Below are 22,492 nucleotides of genomic sequence, written 5' to 3' on the forward strand. Positions count from 1 at the left end.
AGCATTCTATATTTTCACACCTTTATATATTAAAAGGCAACATTTAGGCTGATCTAATGTATTTAAGGGAAATAGTATTAAGGCCATAACTTAATCTTACTCACTCTGTCTCGCCCTATAGGAAGAGGCATTGCTGTGTAGAGGTTCTTCCTTCCATCAAACACAGGCTTCCGATCACCGAAGATCTGATTTTTAAAATGTTGAACCATGTGTTCAACAATTTCCCTGAAAAGTAAAGTAATTGTTTTACTTCTGTAGCTGACTCGATAAAAGCATCTTTTACTCAAGCATGCTGTTCTAAGAAGCTATCCTGAAAATATTCCATGAACTCTCCATCTATGCCACCTTTGCCAATCTGATTTTTCCCAATCTATATGTAGATTAAAACCCGCCACGATTATTGTCGTGCCTTTCTGACAAACTCCCATTATCTCTTCTTTTACACTCTGTCCTACCATGTAGTCACAATTAAGGGGCCAGTTCACCACTTCCACAAGTGACTTCTTGCCTTTATAATTTCTCATCTCAACCCAAACTGCTTCTACATCCTGGTTTCCTACACTTAGACCATCCTTCTCGAATGTGCTAATATTATCATTAATTCACAGAGCCACCACTTCATCTGTTCTTAATTTCCTGTCCTTCCTAAATATCACACACCCATCTATGTCACCCTGTTGCCATGTCTCTGCAACAGCTATCAGGCCATTAGAATTTATATTTACACTACCAATTCATCTGTTTTGCTACGACCAAGTTTAGCCTTTGGACAAGAAGTGACGAGTGAAAGGGCAGGAGATGAAGGAACCAGGTTACGCAGACTTAATTCAAACACCATACAATCTAGGAGGAAAGGAATTCTTGCTGTGCTGGGTGTTGTATATTTCCAGTGAGCTGAAAGATCATATCTCATTAACAGTAAACTTTAACAGACTACATGTTCCATTCGAGAACAGCTTTCCAATTGAAAGAACCCAGAATGTTGAATCAAATTTATTGTTCAATGAGTACTTCCTCCTTTTGGTGGCATCAGATTGCCACCAGTTAAGGTGAAATTAACATGGCACAGGCATTAGGAATTCAGATCATGCGAAATCCAGATTTCCTGACTACGTGAGAAAGAAACTGGACATGCTTTCATTCAAATTTAATATGGCAAGGATTTAAGCCTAAAGAATTGTGTGGTAAGAGAGTTGACTCAAGGGCGGAGCATCAATGAGGGATGAGTAGGGAAAAAATGAAATTTTAAAAATACATTTATTTGAATTAACAGTGACTAAGAAACAGAGTCCTCAGACTGTCAAAAAAATCACAACACAAAAAGGGGATAAAAAAACTGACAGCAAAAAATACGTAAAAGGAGAATAAGTAGTCTTTGTAGCCACTCTGAACATCCCCACTGTTTCAGACAGGGTCAATAATGCTGTCCACAGACTGGGCAAAAAATAGCCCAAGCCACCAGAATGTGTAATAATAACACTTTTACATGTTTTCAACAGTACTCGAAATCTAATCTCACTGGCATTTATTTTCCTCTGCAAGTGTTTATCCACTGCAACACAAGACTGGTGATTATGATTACATTCGAGCGCCAGACCACAATTCGCGGAAGCCATTGTACCGCTCCAGACTTCCTTGCCTTCACCTTAAGCAACACCAAGGAAAGTTTAGCTCCTTTTTCTTCCCCTGGACAATATGACTGCTTTCCACTCAAACAGATCTCCTGATTTGAAAATTTTCAATCCAGGCCTCAGTGTCACTGCTACTTCAGCTCCTGACACTAACTACATATTCCTTCCTTCGGGTCCCAGACACGCTAAAGGATGAAATAATTTTTCACTTCAGTTGGTTCACAGACTAAATTTATGCAGGATCCTCGAAGCAATCTTTTAGTATCAGGAACCTGAGCAGAACGGTTAAGACAGTTCAGATTCCCAATAACTCATTGAGAGCCTCAAGTCTTTAGGTGTCTAGATCACCAACAACCTGTCCTGGTCCCTCCATGCAAACGCTATAGTTAAGAAAGCACACCGACACCTCTACATGCTCAGGAGGCTAAAGAAATTTGGCATGACCACGACGACTCTCACCAACTTTTACAGAAGCACCATAGAAAACATCCTTTCCAGATGTATCACAGCCTGGTATGGCTCCTGCTCTGACCAAGACTGCAAGAAACTACAAAGGGTTGTGAACATAGCCCAGTCAATCACACAAGCCAGCCTCCCATCCACTGACTCTGTCTATGCTTCCTGCTACCTTAGAAAAGCAGCCAGAATAATCAAGGACCCCCACGCACACACCCTGGACATACTCACTTCCACCTTCTTCCATTGGAATAAAGATACAAAAGTCTGAGATCACGTACCAATCGATTCAAGAACAGCTTCTTCCCTACTGCCAGACTTTTGAATGAACATACCTTATTTTAAGCTGATCTTTCTCTACACCCTCACTATGACCATACACTATTATTCTGCACCCTCTTTTCCTTCTCCCCTACGTACTCTATGAATGGTATGCTTCGTCTCTGTAGTGCACAAGAAACAATACTTTTCACTGTATGCCAATAAATGTGACAATAATAAATCAAATCAAGCAGCAGACATTTCCCATTTCAGACATTTCAAAAAGAAACATTTTACACTACCTGTTTACTCTTCTTGGACATTTATCTGGTTTTATGTCTATATCATAATGGTAGATTTCAATTTTTGGAATGTCCACCTCAAAGAAGTTGGCCTGTAACTTGATTGGTCGACCCATAGTGCCAAAATCAGGTCTCACAGGTGGCTTGAAAGTTGACAGTGTCTGCACTGGCGGCGTTGGGGAAGCCGGATCTAGAAGAGAAAAGTATTTGCATGAGAATTAAAAATAGATCATGCTTATATAATCACCTACATTTATCCCAAAATTTCTAGCATTGACAGAAAGACACTCAAAAGTTGAAGGATGCTTGCCAAATCAACAATTGTATGCAAGCTAGATGACTCCTATAATGTGTTTGTTTTCAGAGTCATACAGCATAGAATGATGCCCATTCAGCCCACCGTACCAGTACTGGCTGTTTGCAAGAACAAACTAATTAGTCCCATTCCCATGCTCTTTTCCCACAGCCTCACAAGTTTGTCTTTTTTCAAATATATACCCAATTTCGTTTTGAAATTTACCAGTGAACCTGCTTCTAAATGATGCATAATCATGTAAACCACCTAGACTCCTCTTTAATTCTTTCATCACTGATCCTGAATCTGGGTCCAGACTCTCCTTCCTGTGAAAACAGTTTCTCCTTATTTACTCAAAATCTTTCATAATTTTAAACATCTGTATATTAATTTTCACACAATGCTCTCTGCTCCAAGAAATAATATCAGCTTCTCCAGTCCCTCATTCCTATTAGAGTCATAGAGGTTTACAGCATGAAAACAGGCCCTTCAGCCCAACTTATCCGTGCCGCCCAGTTTTTACCATTAAGCGAGTCGCAATTGCCCGCGTTTGGCCCATATCCCTCTATTCCAATCTTACCCATGTAACTGTCTAAACGCCTTTTAAAAGACAAAATTGCACCCATCTCTACTACTGCCTCTGGCAGCTCATTCCAGACACTCCACCCTCTGAGAAAAAATTGCCCCTCTGGACCCTTTTTTATCTCTCCCCTCTTGCCTTAAAGCAATGCCCTTTGGTTTTAGACTCCACTACCTTTGGGAAAAGATGTTGACTATCTACCTTATCTATGCCCCTCGTTATTTTATAGACCTCTGTAAGATCACCCCTAAGCCTCCTACGCTCCAGGGAAAAAAGTCCCAGCCTATCCAGCCTCTCCCTATATCTCAAACCATCAAGTCGGAGTAGCATCCTAGTAAATCTTTTCTGCACTCTTTCTAGTTTAATAATATCCTTTCTATAATAGGATGACCAGAACTGTACACAATATTTCAAGTATTACCAATGCCTTGTACAACTTCAACAAGACGTCCCAATTCCATAGATTACGATCACATTTTAGCTTTGAACTAATAATTCAACCAGGTTTATTACTAGCCTTAATATACTGGTAGAATTACACTTGTCACTGATACAGTGGGCAGAATTCTCCCATTTTTAGACTAGGTTCTGTGGCAGGAGAAGAAACGTGGAGTTCTTCTGCTGTGGCAGCCGGCAGGAAAACATGCTAAATCTTCCAGCCCTGACTTCATTAACCATGCACCTGGGTGTTTTGACACCATATTCAGTGGTGGGGCAGGGCGGGAAGGCGTGTAATCTATAGTGTCCAGGTGCCATACTGAAATGGCACCCAACATCACTGACCCACTGTTGAAGAAAGTTGGATCTGCTGAAAATGAAAATAGATCTTCAGGAGCACCCTGAGACCAGAAGGTGGACCTCGTGAGGATGAAGATCAGTCGCCAGGAATATGCTGAAGCTGGAAGATAGACCCTCTCCAGGATACCTAATCTGGAAGGTCCACCTGCAGGTGCTTCCCTGACCCAATGCTGTGGTGATCCACGGTCCAGGGTTGCAGGCGGCTTCCATCCTGAACTCTGACGGCAGCTCCAGGCATCTGAGTGCTAACATCTGCATGCCATTTTGATCCCAACATGTTGCACACCGGCATGTTTTCCTGCTGGCATCAGGGAGAATCTCATGTGAGGGATCAGGCCTTCATCTGAATCCCATTAACGGAATGCAAATAAGGTTCATGCCGACCTCTGGTGGATTTTCTGACGCACTATTATGGAATTATAGAATCTACGACATAGAGACAGGCTCTTTGCCCCAAACTCGTCCATGCCGACCAAAATGCCCATCTAAGCTAACCCCATTTGCCTGCATTTGGCCCATATGCCTCTAAACCTTTCCTATCCATGTATCTGTCCACATGCCTTTTAAATATTGTCAATGTTCCTGCCTCAATCACTTCCTCCAGCAGCTCATTCCACATACGTATCACCCTCTGTGTACAAAAGTTGCTCCTCAGGTTCCCATTAACTCTTTCCCCTCTTAACTTAAACCTATGACCTCGAGTTCTCGATTCGAATCTTCCATTCACCCTATCCATGCCTTTCATGATCTTATACATCTCTATAAGATCACCTCTCTGTCTCCTATGCTCCAAAGAAAAAGATCCTTGCCTGTCCAATCTCTCCCTATAACTCAGTCCCTGGAGTCCTGGCAACATCCTTGTAAATCTCTTCTGCACTCTCTCCAGTTTAATAACATTTTTCCTATAGCAAGGTGACCAAAACTGAACACAATACTCCAGGTGCGGCCTCACCAATGTCCTGTACAACTGCAACATAACACCCCAACTTCGATACTCAATGCCTTGACTGATGAAGGCCAGCATGTCAAAGCCTTCTTCACTGCCCTATCTACCTGTGACTCCACCTTTAGAGAACCGTGCACCTGAACTCCAAGGTCCCTCAGTTCCAGGATACTCCCCAAGGTCCTACCATTCACTGTGAAAACCCTACTTTGATTTGACTTTCCAAAATGCAACACCTCACACTTATCTGTATTGAACTCGATTGGCCACTTCCCCTCCAGATCATTTATATATACTACAAACAGCAGAGGTCCGTGCACTGATCCCTGCGGAACACCACTAGCTACAGATCTCCATTCTGAAAAACACTCTTCCACCGTTACTCTGTCTTCTATTCTCTTTAACATATAACTTTTAAAAATTGTAATAATCTTTATGCCAGTACTGTGCATAACACACTTTGTGCAATTCTAACTCATCACTTTAAGTTATTTCTACCACCTTCACCAAACCTATTAACAACATTTCTTGTCACTGGATTGGGAGGATCTTGTAAAAACATGCCTGATACTCCTCCAGTGCTTTTTGATGTCTGCTGTAGGTTGCCCAAGATTCCATACCTAATAGAAGCATTGGGATCACTGCCTCATGGCAATGACCTTAGTCTCGGTTTTGAGACCCTGGTCCTCAAAAAGGCTGAGTTGGCACATTGGAGGCAATGACAAATTTTGAGGTCTATGTCTGCCTTTGTCGCAAAACAGCTCCCAAGATTATGGGCACATTTCCCAAGATCTCACCAATGACCTTAATTGAAGATGGGAGGTGGTTTTGTGTTGTAGGAGGTGGTTTCGTGTTGTGGGAGGTGGTTGGAAGAGGACCTTAGTTTTCCAGGTGTTTAGTGAAATGCCCACTTCCGAGGAGGTGTTGACATGACATGGAGCTCAGTTTCTGAGTGAGCACACACACGAGTGTCTTCTGCATACTGGGGATTTATAGTCAGAGTGATTTTGAGTTGAAGACAGTAGGTGTAGGTTGAACAGTTTCCCCTCTGTTGTGTCGATCATTTCCATATATTTGTGTCACTTGCTGGGGTAAGGTGCAATACCGCAGCGAGGAAGATGGAGAAAGGGGTTAGTGTGATGGCAAAACCTTGTTTAACGCCAGTCTTCACCAAGGTAGAATCTGTGGTGGTTCCATTGGTGCAAATCTTGGCTTGCATGACATTGTGCAGTAGACAGAGGATGGTGACAAATCTCTGAGGGCAGCTGAATTTGGGGAAGGTACTCTATAAGCCAGATGAGAGAGTCAAGACTTTTGTGAGGTCAAAAAGGCCATGTAAGCAGTTGCTAGTCTTCCTTGCATTTTTCTTGAGATTACTGTGCAGTGAAGATCATGTGGCAAGAAAGGTAGCCCCAACAGCAGCAACATCCTCTTCCAAGGCAACACACTCAGGGGGTTGAGATGCTAATCATTCAAAACCACTCCCAGGAGGATAGCAAAAACATTTTTGAGGTGTGCTCAAAGCATCCCTGGAGAGATGTAACATCTTCGCCAACTCCCTTGGCTTATGACCGACTGAAATGGAGAAAGTTTATTTAAGGAGCATGCAGAGGAAAAGTCAAGATGTCGGAGAGAGCAGAGAAACTTCAACATCTCATCTGTCTGACCCTTCAAGTGCCACCTGCCTGACAATATTAGCCATCTCAGAACAGAGTGGAAGCAATCCTTGATGCTGAGAGACTGCCTAAAGAGGAAGAGCAATATTAATCCTCATGTAACTTAGCTCCAGATGGTCTCCTTGGACACGAAGAGTTGGAAGAATAAAAGCTATAATCTGACTATGCTGCTGTGGGTTTTCTGGAGTTAAAGTGAACATGAAAAAATAAAACTAACCATTACACTTAGAAACATCTAGATACATTAAAACATTTCAAACTTACCATTATTCCTGGGAAAAATAATAAATGTATTTTTTGTCAAAAATAATGATACCTATCAACTATTAAAAATGATGAACAAATGTGAGAACAGCTCAACATAAGGAATAAAAATGTATAGAATAAAAACATGCATCAGATGTATACATAGTGACTATCTACTTTGGCAGCACTTTTCGCAGGTCCTTATCTAGGTTAAAAGGCATGCTCCTCCTAGCAAAACGTTGCCTTATATACAATGATAAACAAACTAACAATTTTAATCGAGCAAGCTAAAGAACCAAGTTAGTGTAAGTACTAAGGGGCTGTTTGCACCATGTACAATACCCTAGGCCACTAACAGATTTTTAATGTTCCCTTCCTCCACCTTACCAAGCTTTGCACAATTCTCTATTCTTTCATGCATCTATATGTCAGGAGGCAGCCAATTTCCATGCTCCTTCTCTCTGGATATTCACAGGGAGGAACACAAGAGAAATCCTGAATATTCACTCCATTTAAAAAAGCAGTTGGCTCTGTTCACCAACATAAGAACAAAAGAACCAAGAGCACCTGACGAAGGAGCAGCACACTCCGAAAGCTAGTGGCATTTGCTACCAAATAAACCTGTTGGACTTTAACCTGGTGTTGTTAGACTTCTTACTGTGTTTACCCCAGTCCAACGCCAGCATCTCCATGTCATGGTTAAAGAGACACAGAGTTCCTTGAAGTTTGCATCTAACTTGCAGTAACTTCTAGTGCAAAATGTCACAGAAGTTAAATGGACAAGCCAAGTCTAATAAACAGATGGGGGCAGGGGAAGAACAGTATTAACATAGTTTGTTCAGCAACTATGGTAAATTCTGTCCCAAAGGAATAAGGAAATATCCCTCAGGGTTGAAGAATGAATAAGGCCTGCCTAGAATATTTGAATACAAGACAAATCTAGCAATGGTAATTCAATATTTATTAGGCTATCAAAGTGGGTAAAATATTGGAAAACTGCATAGCAATGACTAAACTAAAAAGATGGAGAATAGTTACAGGACATTATTCTATTATCTGCCAAAATGTGAGACCTTAATATTTTGCTTGCTCGAATTCTTTAGATTAATTAATTCCAATGAAATCATTGAAATAAGCATCCCAAATGTGGCTACTATTCAAGCTGCGTTTCGTGGGTATTTCATTTCTCATTATTCACACAAAATATATCATAAGTTTTCATTCCAAGACTATAAGTTTTACCAAAGAAAATGAAGGTTTTTCAAAATTTCAGCCTTTTCAAAATAAATTATTCTACTTCTGAAGGAGCATTAACCCAGTGTAAATTGCTCCCAGTTCTGCACATGCACTGCACTGGTTAATATTTTACTTGCATCCTTTTGACTTGTGAACGACTTTTAATCATAAAAAAGATTAGTTTAGCCTTAATGCAGTATTGATATTTCCCAGCTTTCTAAATGCCAAGGTGTACACAGCAAGCATCCTGCGTTTTCTCCAATAGTAAGAAGTCTCACAACACCAGGTTAAAGTCCAACAGGTTTATTTGGTAGCAAATACCATAAGCTTTCGGAGCACAGCTCCTTCGTCAGATGGGGTGGATATCTGTTCTCCAACAGTGCACTGACACAGAAATCAAGTTACAGAATACTAATTAGATTGCAAATCTCTACAGCCAGCCAGGTCTTAAAGGTACAGATAATGTGGGTGGAGGGAGCATTCAACACAGGTTAAAGAGATGTGTATTGTCTCCAGACAGAACAGCTAGTGAGATTCTACAAGCCCAGGAGGCAAGCTGTGGGGGTTACTGATAATGTGACATAAATCCAATATCCCGGTTTAGGCCGTCCTCATGTGTGCGGAACTTGGCTATCAGTTTCTGCTCAGCGACTCTGCGCTGTCGTGTGTCGTGAAGGCCGCCTTGGAGAACGCTTACCTGAAGATCCAAGGCTGAATGCCCGTGACTGCTGAAGTGCTCCCCCACAGGAAGAGAACAGTTTTGCCTGGTGATTGTCGAGCGGTGTTCATTCATCCGTTGTCGTAGTGTCTGCATGGTTTCCCCAATGTACCATGCCTCGGGACATCCTTTCCTGCAGCGTATCAGGTAGACAACGTTGGCAGAGTTGCAAGAGTAGGTACCGTGTACCTGGTAGATGGTGTTCTCACGTGAGATGATGGCATCCGTGTCGATGATCCAGCACGTCTTGCAGAGGTTGCTGTGGCAGGGTTGCGTGGTGTCGTGGTCACTGTTCTCCTGAAGGCTGGGTAGTTTGCTGCGGACAATGGTCTGTTTGAGGTTGCGTGGTTGTTTGAAGGCAAGAAGTGGGGGTGTGGGGATGGCCTTGGCGAGATGTTCGTCTTCATCAATGACATGTTGAAGGCTCCGGAGGAGATGCTGTAGCTTCTCCGCTCCGGGGAAGTACTGGACGACGAAGGGTACTCTGTCCACCGTGTCCCGTGTTTGTCTTCTGAGGAGGTCGGTGCGGTTTTTCGCTGTGGCGCGTCGGAACTGTTGATCGATGAGTCGAGCGCCATATCCTGTTCTTATGAGGGCATCTTTCAGTGTCTGGAGGTGTCTGTTGCGATCCTCCTCATCCGAGCAGATCCTGTGTATTCGGAGGGCTTGTCCATAGGGGATGGCTTCTTTTACGTGTTTAGGGTGGAAGCTGGAGAAGTGGAGCATCATGAGGCTATCCGTATTCTCCAATAGTTCAGGGAGACTGGAGTTGATTATTAGAACTGGGCTACACTGACTCAAAGTTTAAAAAGCACAGGTTTTAAAAGATAGGAGAGATGGTCAGCTTATAAAAACAAGAAAGCTGCTTCCAGAAGAAAAATACATTCAAGAAAAAGGCATTTGATGAGCTTGATTTAAAAAGAAAGCTGGTGTTAAATGAAATAGTGCTGGGGTATAGTGCTTGCATCTAGTGTTTCTTAACTACATAGATTCAGAAGTATAGGTTTGTCAAATTTACAGACAGCACCAAAGTACGGAAAGCAATAGTGACAACTGATATGGTCACTCTAAAACAGGATTTAAATCAGCACTCAACTGGAGAGGGAATTGGAAATTTAAATTTATTACTGATGAATGAACAGTGTTATATATTGGGCAGAACATGTGAGAAACAGGTTTACAATGGCAAGAATAGAATTAACGACAAAAAGTGCCTTGACGTTATAATCAATCCTTTGTTTTCAATGTTTAGAAAACATGGTAAGTTACTGAAAAATCAAATTAAATTCTCAAGGTTTCTGCTCAGAACAGTGAAGTGGAAATCTGTAGAGGTAATTGAGAGGGTTTATAAAGTATTGCTCAGACTGCATTAGCTTTAAATTGAATTCTTCACAAGAACATAAGAAAGAGTAGGCAATTTGACTCTTCAAGCCTGCTTCACCATTCAATGTAATCATAGCAGTCACTCCACCTTTCCATACTATCCTTGTACCTCCTTCATATCTAAAACTGAGTTCTGTCTTGAATACTCTACGTTAAATGCCACTTGGAAGAAACAATGGGGGTTGCAAGGTCACAGAATATATGCTGGGTGTGGAACTTCAACATCTATCATTAAGAGTGTCTCTCAGTAGCACCAACTAACCAAGTCCTGAAGGATATATCTGGCAGACTGAGCCTGCAGCAGCTGGACCAATATACCTACGGCAAATGTATCTGTCCATGACAGTATTAGTAGAAGTGTCCACTGTACAGTCTTTGAAGACAAAGTCCAGTTTTCCATACAGAGAATACCATTCATTGTGTTGTGGATAGATTCAAAACATATCTAGCGACTCAAAACTGGGCATCTATGAAGCACTGTGGGCCATCAGCATGAAGCAGAAATGTGCTCCAGCATAATCGATACCTGTACAGCACACCCCTCATTCAACCATTACCAGCAAGCAAGGGACAAATTCTGGTTCAATTAAGAGTGTAGGAGAGTATGCCAGAAGCAGCAACAGGTATACCTGAGGGGTACCAGTCTGGTTAAGTTACAACACAGGACTACAAACTTGCTAACAGTGGAGGAAATATGCTATGGACAGAGCTAAATGGCCTCACAAGCAACAGATTTGACAAGAGCTCTGAAGTCCTCCCATATCCAATCATGAATGGAGGTATACAATTCAACGACTAACACGAAGAGATTGCTGTACGAATAACACCATCGTAAATGATGCCAGGGTCCAACATGGCACTATGTCATGATGCTCACTTGGAGAGAGGGTGCAGATACGATGGACCAAATCGCCTCCTTCTGCGCCATAACAATTTTGTGATACAGCACTGATATCTACCCAACATGGAAAACTGCCCAGGTATGTTACATCCACAATAAGCTGGGCAAATCCAATCCAGCCAATCACTATCCCATCAAGTCTCCCTCAATCCTCAGCAAAATGATGGAAAGTATCATCAACAGTGTTATCTGATAGCATTAACTTGCCAATAAACTGCTCAATGCTCAGTTTGGATTCTGCTAGGAGCACTTGGCTCCAGACCTCATTACAGCTTCTCCATCTAATCAGCACCCCAGATACACCAATACTGCCAGAAGCACCTGCTTGTTTTATGTTAACTGCCTGTTTCAAGGCTCAAGGTCAAGCCCTCATGTCACCAATGAGACAACTTTAGCTCCATCACATTTACAGTGGGTGAGCCTGGAAATTAACCCTTAGAAATATCGTTCTAGATTTTTATAGTTTGTAACATTTTGGTATCATGATGGGAGAGAATAAAAAGAAACTCAAGTTGTATTTCTTCATAATACAGTCAAAGTCCAAGATAGAAACCTCAGATCCATCTATAACATTCAGGTAAACACAAGGTTATGGCTAGGATTTCAGTGAAGTTTGCTGGTGTTCTTTCACATAGCAGCAATTTCAAACACTCAAGCTGACAACAGGTCTTGGTCTTCCAATTGTGATTTACGACTGGAGAAAGGTTTTTGAGTTATCCACCATTTTGTCAAAGGAGTTGCAGTCGTGCTGGAGTGACAAGCGATGAAAGGTGATGACTAGCAATACACATTGCTCTAAAATGCAATTTTCTGCTGCTGCATATTGGTGCTAATAAAGGAACCCAATCTCAGAACTTCAGATGAATATTCCTCCGTTCAAAAGAGGACCATTTTTATCAGAGTTAACACAGCGACAGCAAAGAATACAAAACATTCTGCTCTAATTCTTGGAAGAATGGTATACCTTCTGATATTACAGCTATTTCAACTGCTCACTAAAATGATTTTTAATTACAGGATTCCTTTGATAAATAGAGATTACGACCACATTAAAATTGAAGATGAGAAGAATTAGAATAATAGAAATGAGAATGTGATGAGCAGGTTAAGGATTTCTATGAGGAATTAAGGAAATATTTCAAAAATTCAAAGAGAACCATAAAGTATTTATATCAGAAAAGGAATTAAAAGCAAAGTCAATCCATTAAGAGGATCATCCATGTATAGATGATCAAAATGTGGCACAAGCATTTGAAACGTACTTCACATCAGTCTTTATTAAAGAGAAGGATATCTAAGAGGAGGTAAATACTTAACTACCCGAGAGCAAGGTGAGTGACAACTAAAAGGAGAACTTTAATGAGCTTAGTCAGGTTAAATGAAGGGCTGAATCTCAAGTCAATAAAACAGATCCTCCAATCCAAAGGAAGGAAACTGCCAGGGTCCTGGAAATGATATTTCAGGAATTTATTGAACGCAGATCTGTGCTAGAGGACTGAAGATTGGCCACCCGGGTCCCCACTTCCAAAGGTGAAACAAAGAAAATCAGAGTAAGTAGCACATTGCCTGGACAAAATTTTAAAGTTTTCAATTAAAGGATGGAATTACCACTTACTTGTATAAACATTATTGGAGCATGCCAGGATTTCAAAAGGAACATTTGTTAATAAAAAAAAGAACAAAGAACAATACAGCACAGGAACCGGCCCTCCCAGCCCGTGCCGCTCCCTGGTCCAAACTAGACCATTCTTTTGTATCCCTCCATTCCCACTCCGTTCATGTGGCTGTCTAGATAAGTCTTAAACGTTCCCAGTGTGTCCGCCTCCACCACCTTGCCTGGCAGCGCATTCCAGGCCCCCACCACCCTCTGTGTAAAATATGTCCCTCTGATATCTGTGTTAAACCTCCCCCCCTTCACCTTGAACCTATGACCCCTCGTGAACGTCACCACCGACCTGGGGAAAAGCTTCCCACCGTTCACCCTATCTATGCCTTTCATAATTTTATACACCTCTATTAAGTCTCCCCTCATCCTCCGTCTTTCCAGGGAGAACAACCCCAGTTTACCCAATCTCTCCTCATAACTAAGCCCCTCCATACCAGGCAACATCCTGGTAAACCTCCTCTGTACTCTCTCCAAAGCCTCCACGTCCTTCTGGTAGTGTGGCGACCAGAACTGGACGCAGTATTCCAAATGCGGCCGAACCAACGTTCTATACATCTGCAACATCAGACCCCAACTTTTATACTCTATGCCCCGTCCTATAAAGGCAAGCATGCCATATGCCTTCTTCACCACCTTCTCCACCTGTGACATCATCTTCAAGGATCTGTGGACTTGTACACCCAGGTCCCTCTGCGTATCTACACCCTTTATGGTTCTGCCATTCATCGTATAGCTCCTCCCTACATTATTTCTACCAAAATGCATCACTTCGCATTTATCAGGATTGAACTCCATCTGCCATTTCTTTGCCCAAATTTCCAGCCTATCTATATCCTTCTGTAGCTTCTGACAATGCTCCTCACTATCTGCAAGTCCTGCCACTTTTGTGTCGTCCGCAAACTTACTGATCACCCCAGTTACACCTTCTTCCAGATCGTTTATATAAACCTCAATTTTATTATAAGGTAGCAATGCACATGGTGTGATGGGAGGAGGGCGGTGGGGGGGACTGGGCAAGATTAAGGTGGAAATTAAACAGTAGAATCCTAAGTTGTAAACTGGTTAGGAAAGAAGAAAAGGGGAGAGGTTCTGCCTTTGCAGCCATTGCACTTCCAAGCACTCTGAAGAGGAGACATCTAACAAGGTTCAATTCTGAGCTTACTACAGTTCACTGTATATACAAATGCTGGCTATATGCCTACAGGGAGTGGTGTCATAAACTGCCAATGATACCACAACAGTAGGGATAGTTAATTTATTACAAAGAGTGGATAATGAGATATTGATAAGTGGGATAAAAACTGGCGGATGGAATTCAATATTTGTAATTGCAAGGTGACATTTTTTTGGAAAATGTCAGTAATTATGTCCCAGATTGATGGAAGTTGATGGGGAAGATGAAAGACCAGAGGAAGAGTTTTTGAATACAAAAGCCAAGTGGCTGTGCAAAATTATTAATAAAACCCCAGAATGTGGTTATGGTTAGAGTGAATACAGAGCGATCTGGGTATTCTAGTGCATGAATCACAAAGGCTAGCAAGCAGGTCCAACAAGTTAAGGCGGCAAACAGCATTTTGGCCTTTATTGCTGAGGGGTTGGTGTTTAAAAATAGGGACGTTATGTTACAATTGTACAGGGTGTTGGTGAGGCCTCGCCTGGAATACTGCTTACAGTTTTGACCCCCTGATCTTAAAAAGGATTTTTAAAAAGTTTATTTGCCACAAGTAAGGCTACATTAACACTGCAATGAAGTTACTGTGAAATTTCCCTAGTCACCAGAGTCTGGCGCCTATTCGGGTCAATGCACCTGACCAGCATGTCTTTCAGAATGTGGGAGGAAACCGGAGCACCCAGAGGAAACCCACACAGACAAAGGGAGAACGTGTAAACTCCACACCGAGAGTGACCCAAGCCGGGAATCGAAACCAGGTCCCTGTCACTGTGAACAACAATGCTAACCACTATGCCATGGGTATAGTGCAGTCCAAAGGAGATTCACCAGGCTAACTCCTGGAATGAGGGGGTTGTCCTATCAAGAAAGATTAAATAGTCTGGGTCTGTATTCCTCGGAGTACAAGGTCCTGAGGGGGCTTGACAGAGTAGATGGCGAGATGCTTTCACAAGTAGGAGAGTCTTGAAAAAGGGGACATCGCTACAAGATAAAGGACCAGTCATTTAAAACTGAGATGTGTAGAAATTTCTTCTCACAGAGGCTGGTGAATCTCTGGAATCCTTTGCCCCAAAGGATAGTAAAGTGAAGATTGATAAATCGAGGGATAGAGGGCTAAGGGGAAATGGCACAGAAAAGGAGTTGAGGCCAGCATAGATCAGCCATGGTAGTACTGAATAGTGAGGCAGGCTTAAAGGGCCTGGTGGCCTATTCCTGCTTCTATTTCTTGTGTAGTGTTCTAGAGTTTAGCATTTTGGAGACCAGCATGTATCGGGAGGTCAGAGGCTTTAAAGACAGCAGAATATAGGATGCTGCGTGGTAATCATGAAATACAATGATATTTCCAAAATGAAAAATTGTGACTTCTTTCATCAGAACAGCAGATAACAGAGCAAGTGGCAAATGATTGAAGGATAGGATAGGGTAGGAACAAAGGAATAGGCCATTTAGTTCCTGGAGCTTGATCCACCAGGGATCACAACTGATCTGCTACTCAACAGCATATATCCACCTTTGCCCTATTATCCCTTAACACCTTTGGTTAACAAAATCTATCAATCTTAGATAATTGAGATCATAATAATAATGTATCACTGAGATTGACTTTAGTCGAAAGTATTCCATACATATTCTACCCTGAAACAAGTTATTATACTTCAATTCCACCACAGTAAACAATTCTCCAGGCTGCATAAAAACTTTCCAACTACTAGATGTATCAACACTTGTGTTTAAGGTTCAAAATGAGAGCAAAACAATAAAAGAATAATGAATGACAAAGTCTTATTAAAACAGAGGAGTAAATACAAAGTAGTTTGCCTTGTTTTTTTTAAATGGAACAGTGGAAATAAATAGATACCAGCGTTGAAGCAATTAATATAGATCAGAAAATATTACAAGAAACACAAACTAAATGGAAAAAGCAACTGGTTGAGGCCTGCATCCTAGAATACTGAAAAGGGATGAGGAGAAAGAGCAGGACTCTGACAACAGATAATCAAATAACCTTAGATGTGCAAGCAGTACCACAGGACTGGAGGGCTAATGATATATCATTGCTCAAATAGGCAAAGGTTAAACTGGTTAGCTACAGAACAATCAGCCTAATTCGGCTCATCCGGTAAGTTTTAGCACTTGTCGTCAATGTGCACTTAGAAATACGCAAGTTAATTAAGCACATACTTGTTAACGGCAGGTCAAATCTGACAGATTTCAGAGTTCTTTGAAAGAGCAACAGAATAACAGATGAAGAAAGTCGAGTGGAAAATGAAGGTGATTTGATTTATTATTGCCACATGTATTAGCACACAGTGAAAAGCATTGTTTCTTGCGCACTATACAGACAAAACATACTGTTCATAGAGAAGGAAAGGAGAGTGCAGAATGTAGTGCACTGTTATAGCTGTGGAGAGAAAGATCAACTTAATATAAGGTAGGTCCATTCAAAAGTCTGATGGCAGCAGGGAAGAATCTGTTCTTGAGTCGGTTGGAACGTGATCTCAGACTTTTGTATCTTTTTCCTGACGGAAGTGGAAGAGAGCATGTCCGGGCTGCGTGGGGTCCTTGATTATGTCGAGGCAGCAAGAAGTGTAGACAGAGTCAATGGATGGGGGGCTGGTTTGTGTGATGGACTGGGCTTCATACACAACCCTTTGTAGTTTAATCTGGTGTTGGGCAGAGCAGGAGCCATACCAAGCTGTGATGCAACCAGAAAGAATGCTTTCTATGGTGCATTGGTAAAAGTTGGAGAGAGTCGTAGCTGACATGCCAAATTTCCTTAGTCTTCTGAGAAAGTAAAGGCGTTGGTGAGCTTTCTTAACTATAGTGTTGGTATAGGGGGACCAGGGCAGGTTGCTGGTGATCTGGACTCCTAAGAACTTGAAGCTCTCGACCATTTCCAATTCATCCCCAATGATGTAGACAGGGGCATGTTCTCCACTACTCTTCCTGAAGTCGATGACTATCTCCTTTGTTCTGTTGACATTGAGGAAGAGATTATTGTCGTTGCACCAGCTCACCAGATTCTCTCTCATTCCTGTACGCCGTCTTGTCATTGTTTGAGATTCGACCCACTACTTCATCAGCAAACTTGAAAATCAAGTTGCAGGGGAATTTGGCCACACAGTGATAGGTATATATGGAGCATTAGGGGGCTGAGGACACAGCCTAGTGGGGCACCGGTGTTGAGGATGATCGTGGAGGAGGTGTTGTTGCCTATCCTTACTGATTGCGGTCTGTGTGTTAGGAAGTTCAGGATCCAGTCGCAGAGGGAGAAGCTGAGCCCCAGGCCATGGAGTTTGGAGATGAGTTTCGTAGGAATAATTGTTTTAAACAGTAGTCAATAAATAGGAGTCTGACATAGGTGTCGTTGTTATCCAGGTATTCCAGGGTTGAGTGTAGGGCCAGGGAGACAGCGTCTGCTGTGGACCTGTTGTGGCGGTACGCAAACTGTAGTGGATCCAGGCAATCTGGGAGGCTGGAATTCATTTGTGTCATGACTAACCTTTCGAAGCACTTCATGTTTCTTATGAGAAATGCAAATAAGTGATGTCTTGTAGTTTGTAACTTGGATGCTGCATTGAGCAACGTAACCAATATTTATATAGCATCGTTAACAGTAAAAACATCCCAGTGGAACACAATCAGAAAGAAAAAGTTGACAAGGAGCCAAGAAAGGATACATTAGGACAAGTGACCAAATGTTTGGTCAAAAAAATGGGTTTTAAGAAGCATCATAATGGAAGAGGGCCAAGCGTTTGTTGAGGAAAATCCAGACCCTTAGGCCCAGGCGATTGAAAAGACAGTTGACAATGACAGGAAAATGAAGTGGGGACTTCAAAAGAGGACAGAGAGTTGGAGGAACATAAAAGTTTTGTGGACTGGAAGATGTTAAAAAATAGGGACGGGCAAGGTCCTGGAGAGGTTTAACATGAGTGAGATTTTGCAATCATAACATTGATGGACCAGCAGTTGATGTAGGTCCGTGAGCACAGGAACGATGGGCAAATGGGACATGACGTGTCTGACATCAGTTTCTGCCTTTTATAAACAATTCATGGCTATGATGCTTCTGGGGCAATGGGACATGAAGAATGTGAAAAAATGCTATATAAATGCAAGCTTTTTCTTGGATGCAAGAGGCACAGGCTTGAAATCTGTGGCTTACACAAATAAAAGTGTTTAATTCTAAGCAATTTCAAGGAAAAGGGTATGGTTACAGACTACTCAAATAGGTATCTGATTAAAAGAGAAATGTGCGGAAAAAGAACAAGGAAATAAAATATAAACAAAATACTAACACTCTTGAAGAACAGACATTTAGGGATGCCGATGTCAACATCTTTGAAAGTAGGATACATTTAGAAAGTTGCCAGCAAGAGCACTTGGAATCCTAAGTTTTATAAATGATGGTATAGGGTACAAAAACAAACAGAAAATGCCAAATCTATAGGAATAAACTCGCTTAGGGCCACGTCCAGTATTTTGAAAAGATTATATAGAAAATACAGTATTTAGAAAAGATGTTATGGCTGCAGAGGAATAAGAACAAGAATTGGGAAGAGGAATAGACCATACAGCCCACCAATGCCTGCTCTGCCATTCAATATGATCATGGCTGAACTTGGGCTTCAACTCTGCTTTCTCACTTGCCCCCCCCATATCCTTTGATTTCCCCAAAGACACCAAAACTCTGTCTATCCCAGTATTAAATATATTCAACCCTCTAGGATAGTGAATTCTAAAGTTTCACCAGCCTTCGAGTGAAGAAATTTCTCATCTCAGTCCTAAATGATCGCCCCCTCACACTGAAACCGAGAGCGTGTGTGGGGTTTCCCAGCCAGGGGAAGTCTCTCAGCATCCACCCTAGCAAGCCCCTTCAGAATCTTAAATGTTTCAATGAGGTCACCTCTCATTTTTCTAAACTTCCAAGAATATTGGCCCATTTTACTCAGCCACTCGTCATAGGACGACCAACTTATCACCGGAACCAATCTAGTGAACTTCACTGTACTGCATCCAATGCTATTATTTCCTTCCTAAAATATAGCAACTGAAACTGCGCGTGGTATTCTATGTATGGTCTTACCACTGCACTGTACAATTGTTGAAAGACTTCCTTTTTCTAATATATCTTGCAATAATTGCTTACTGTACCTGCATGCTTACTTTGTGTTCCTATTACGAGTGCACCCAAAACTCTGAACATCAATATTTGCATATTTCACACCTATTGAATAATATTTTGCTTTTCTATTTTTGCAGCTGGTGAATAACCTATTATAATCCATCTGTCAACTTGTTGCCCACTCAATTAACCTGTATCTCTCTATGCCTTTATGTCCACCTCAAAGCTTGCATCCCTACCTATCTTTGCAACCAGTAAATAGATACATTATTCCGTCGCTTCATCTAAGTCATTAACATGGCTTATATATAGATGAAACCCCAGCACCGACCCTTGCAGCACTCCCACTAGCCATAGTGTGCCAAATTGAATAGCCCCATTTATCCCTGCTCTCTGCTTCATATTCGTTAATCAATTCTCTATCCATACTACTATATCGCCTCCAACTCTTAAGTATTGCAGATGAGATTTACTAAGACGGTACAAGACATTTGCTGATGGGTCAGACCTCAAACAACGGCGAGATAGGAGTACAGGAAAGAGCGAGAGAATCTGGTGAAATGGTGATGACGACAATAATCTCTCCCTCAATGTCAGTAAAATGAAGGAGATAGTCATCGACTTCAGGAAAGGTAGTGGAGAACATGCCCCTGCTTACATCAACAGTAATATATGGAGATGGTCGAGAGCTACGAGTTCCTAGATGTTCAGATCACCAATCAGTCCTGGTCCCTCCATCCCGACGCTACAGTTAAGCTCACCAATGCCTCTACTTTCTCAGAAGGCCAAGGAAAGTCGGCATGTCCACTACAACTCTCACCAATTTTTACAGATGCGCCATGGAAAATATCCTATCCAGTAATATCAGAGCTTGGTATGGCTCCTGCGCTGACCAAGATTGCAAGAAGCTACAAAAGGTTGTGAGCATCGCCCAGTCCATCACACAAACCAGCCCCTCACCCATTGAGTCCGTCTACACTTCCCACTGCCTCGGGAAAGCAGTCAGCATAATCAAGGACCCCTCGCACCCCGGATATACTCTCTTCCACCTTCTTCCATCGGGAAAAAGATACAAAAGTCTGAAAACACGTACCAACAGATTCAAGAACAACTTCTTCCCTGTTGCCATCAGACTTTTGAATGGTCCCATTATATATTAAGCTGACCTTTCTTTTCACCCTACCTATAGCTGCAACACTATATGCTGCACCCTATCTTTTTCATTTTCCCCTATGTACTTCATGATTAGCAAGTTTTGCCTGTATATCGCAAGAACTAATACTTTTCACTGTATCCCAGTACGTGACAATAAAATCAAATTAAAAACATTTAATTTTGACTAGACATTTCAGAAACTTTCCACAGCACTAAAAGTTAGAATAGGTGCCTAAAATTATACATCGCTTTGGTGATATAAAGAGAAGTCAACTATTTCCAATGGTCAGTGAGTCAATGGGTACAAATTTAGACTATTGCTGAATTTTACACAATTGTCACACAGTGGGCCCATAATTAAGGAAACTGGATAAATATTGATATCAAAATGTAAAAGGGTACAAGATTAAGTGGATAGTTCTTTCAGCGCATCCACAGATGGTCAAAATCACCCCAATATTGTAGAATTTTGCAGACATTTCAAAAACAGCAGCAAAGCCAGCTCTGGCATCATACTAAAACATACAAGATCAAATTTAGTTTTTGTGGGCTTCATTGCACATTTCCCTGTGTTTTTTTTAAAAAAACAAAGTTTTCTGTTCCCAAGTGTCAAGTTGAAAAGTGTGATGGTAGAAATTGAACTTGTAGTGCAACCCTCCTTTTCTCTCCCTCACATCCACCACACACACACAGCAATCTGTAATCATCCATACCCCAAACCACCCAATCTGGTTTACTTTCTCTAGTAACTTCCAGCGAGCAATTTGCCCACCTCTCCCCAAAATCTTGCCGGTTATAAAACGTAGAAATCTTTGGAGAGCACCACCAGGAGTTCATGTCCTAATTAGAAGCTGGGTGCATCACAACACTGGGATGGTGAAGCCCCATTTAGCTGCACTGATGGAAACAGCAGATTCTCTCTCCATCCAGCCATCCTCATTCACGGTTATGTTTAATTTGAGAGATGGAGAACTTTCCCAAGGCCCCCCCCCACACACACACACACATATAGAAGGGCGAAAGCTGGCGGCAAGAACTCGGCCTGGGCTTCAGAGCGGGCAGGCGGGCGGTCACACGGCGCTCCTTTGGGACGCGCCTCGAACTACCCGAGCCCGAGGCTTGGGTGCCGCCTAGAGCCGTGGGATTTGGGGCGGGCTCCACCAAAACATCCCCAAGCTGCTCGAGCCTTCATGGTGAAGGTAGAGGAGAACCATTTTAACCGAGTGACTTACCGGGCTCGGCTGCAGAATACATCCTGGCTTCACGGTTCAGAGACAATATAGAATATGAATAGATATTCCCCTGGTGTTTAAATCGAGTTCAGAGACGGGAAGGCGATATCCGGGGTGACTGGAAGGCAGGGTGAAGCACATGAACAACCTTCCCGCTGGGCCGACAGGGGCCTGGGGGACTGAGGCAGACACACAGAGACCCCCTCCCCCCGCGGGCAGCACACTCACTGAGGCTGTGCGACTCGGCCCGGCCCCGCGCGCAGGCGCAGCAGACGGCCCGGCCCCGCGCGCGCAGGCGCAGCAGACGGCCCGGCCCCGCGCGCGCAGGCGCAGCAGACGGCTCGGCCCCGCGCGCGCAGGCGCAGCAGACGGCCCGGCCCGACCCGGCCCCGCGCGCGCAGGCCAGGCGGACCCCGGACGATCTGACGTCACCTCCCTGCCGTGCGACCTGACGTCATCCCACTCACCCCTCCCCCCCCCCCCCCCTCCATCGCGCGGGGAGATGGCGCCGCCGGCCCCGCGCGCCCGCCATCCCAACCGCCGCCATAGCGCACTGCGCACGCGTCGGGCGACAGAGGCGGGCTCGGTGTTCCGCCGCTGTGTTGGTGGCACCGCCGGCTGTTAACTTGTGTGCGGTGTGTCTACGGGGACAACCTCAACCGCTCTGGCAGAGTCTGTGAGCAGAGAAGGCAGAGTTAATGTTTCAATCTATTTAGT

General features: G+C 42.8%; 1 protein-coding gene across 2 annotated transcripts in view; it reads right to left on the bottom strand.

The window, feature by feature from the left end:
* Nucleotides 1–22,034, bottom strand: part of ago2 (argonaute RISC catalytic component 2) — a 76,086-nt gene extending 54,052 nt beyond the window's left edge. The window contains exons 1-3 of one of the 2 annotated variants that reach the window (XM_078215733.1): nucleotides 21,776–22,034; nucleotides 2,651–2,840; nucleotides 105–225 (exon numbers count right to left, since the gene is read on the bottom strand). In XM_078215733.1, the coding sequence (XP_078071859.1) occupies nucleotides 105–225; nucleotides 2,651–2,840; nucleotides 21,776–21,797 (333 nt within the window). In that variant the 5' untranslated portion in view covers nucleotides 21,798–22,034. Of the gene's footprint in view, nucleotides 1–104; nucleotides 226–2,650; nucleotides 2,841–21,775 lie in introns of those variants that run through there. The other variant, XM_078215734.1, reaches the window with a different exon arrangement.
* Between the last annotated feature and the right edge of the window lie 458 nt (nucleotides 22,035–22,492).

This window comes from Mustelus asterias, chromosome 7, assembly GCF_964213995.1.
Source record: "Mustelus asterias chromosome 7, sMusAst1.hap1.1, whole genome shotgun sequence".
Lineage (NCBI taxonomy): Eukaryota > Metazoa > Chordata > Chondrichthyes > Carcharhiniformes > Triakidae > Mustelus > Mustelus asterias.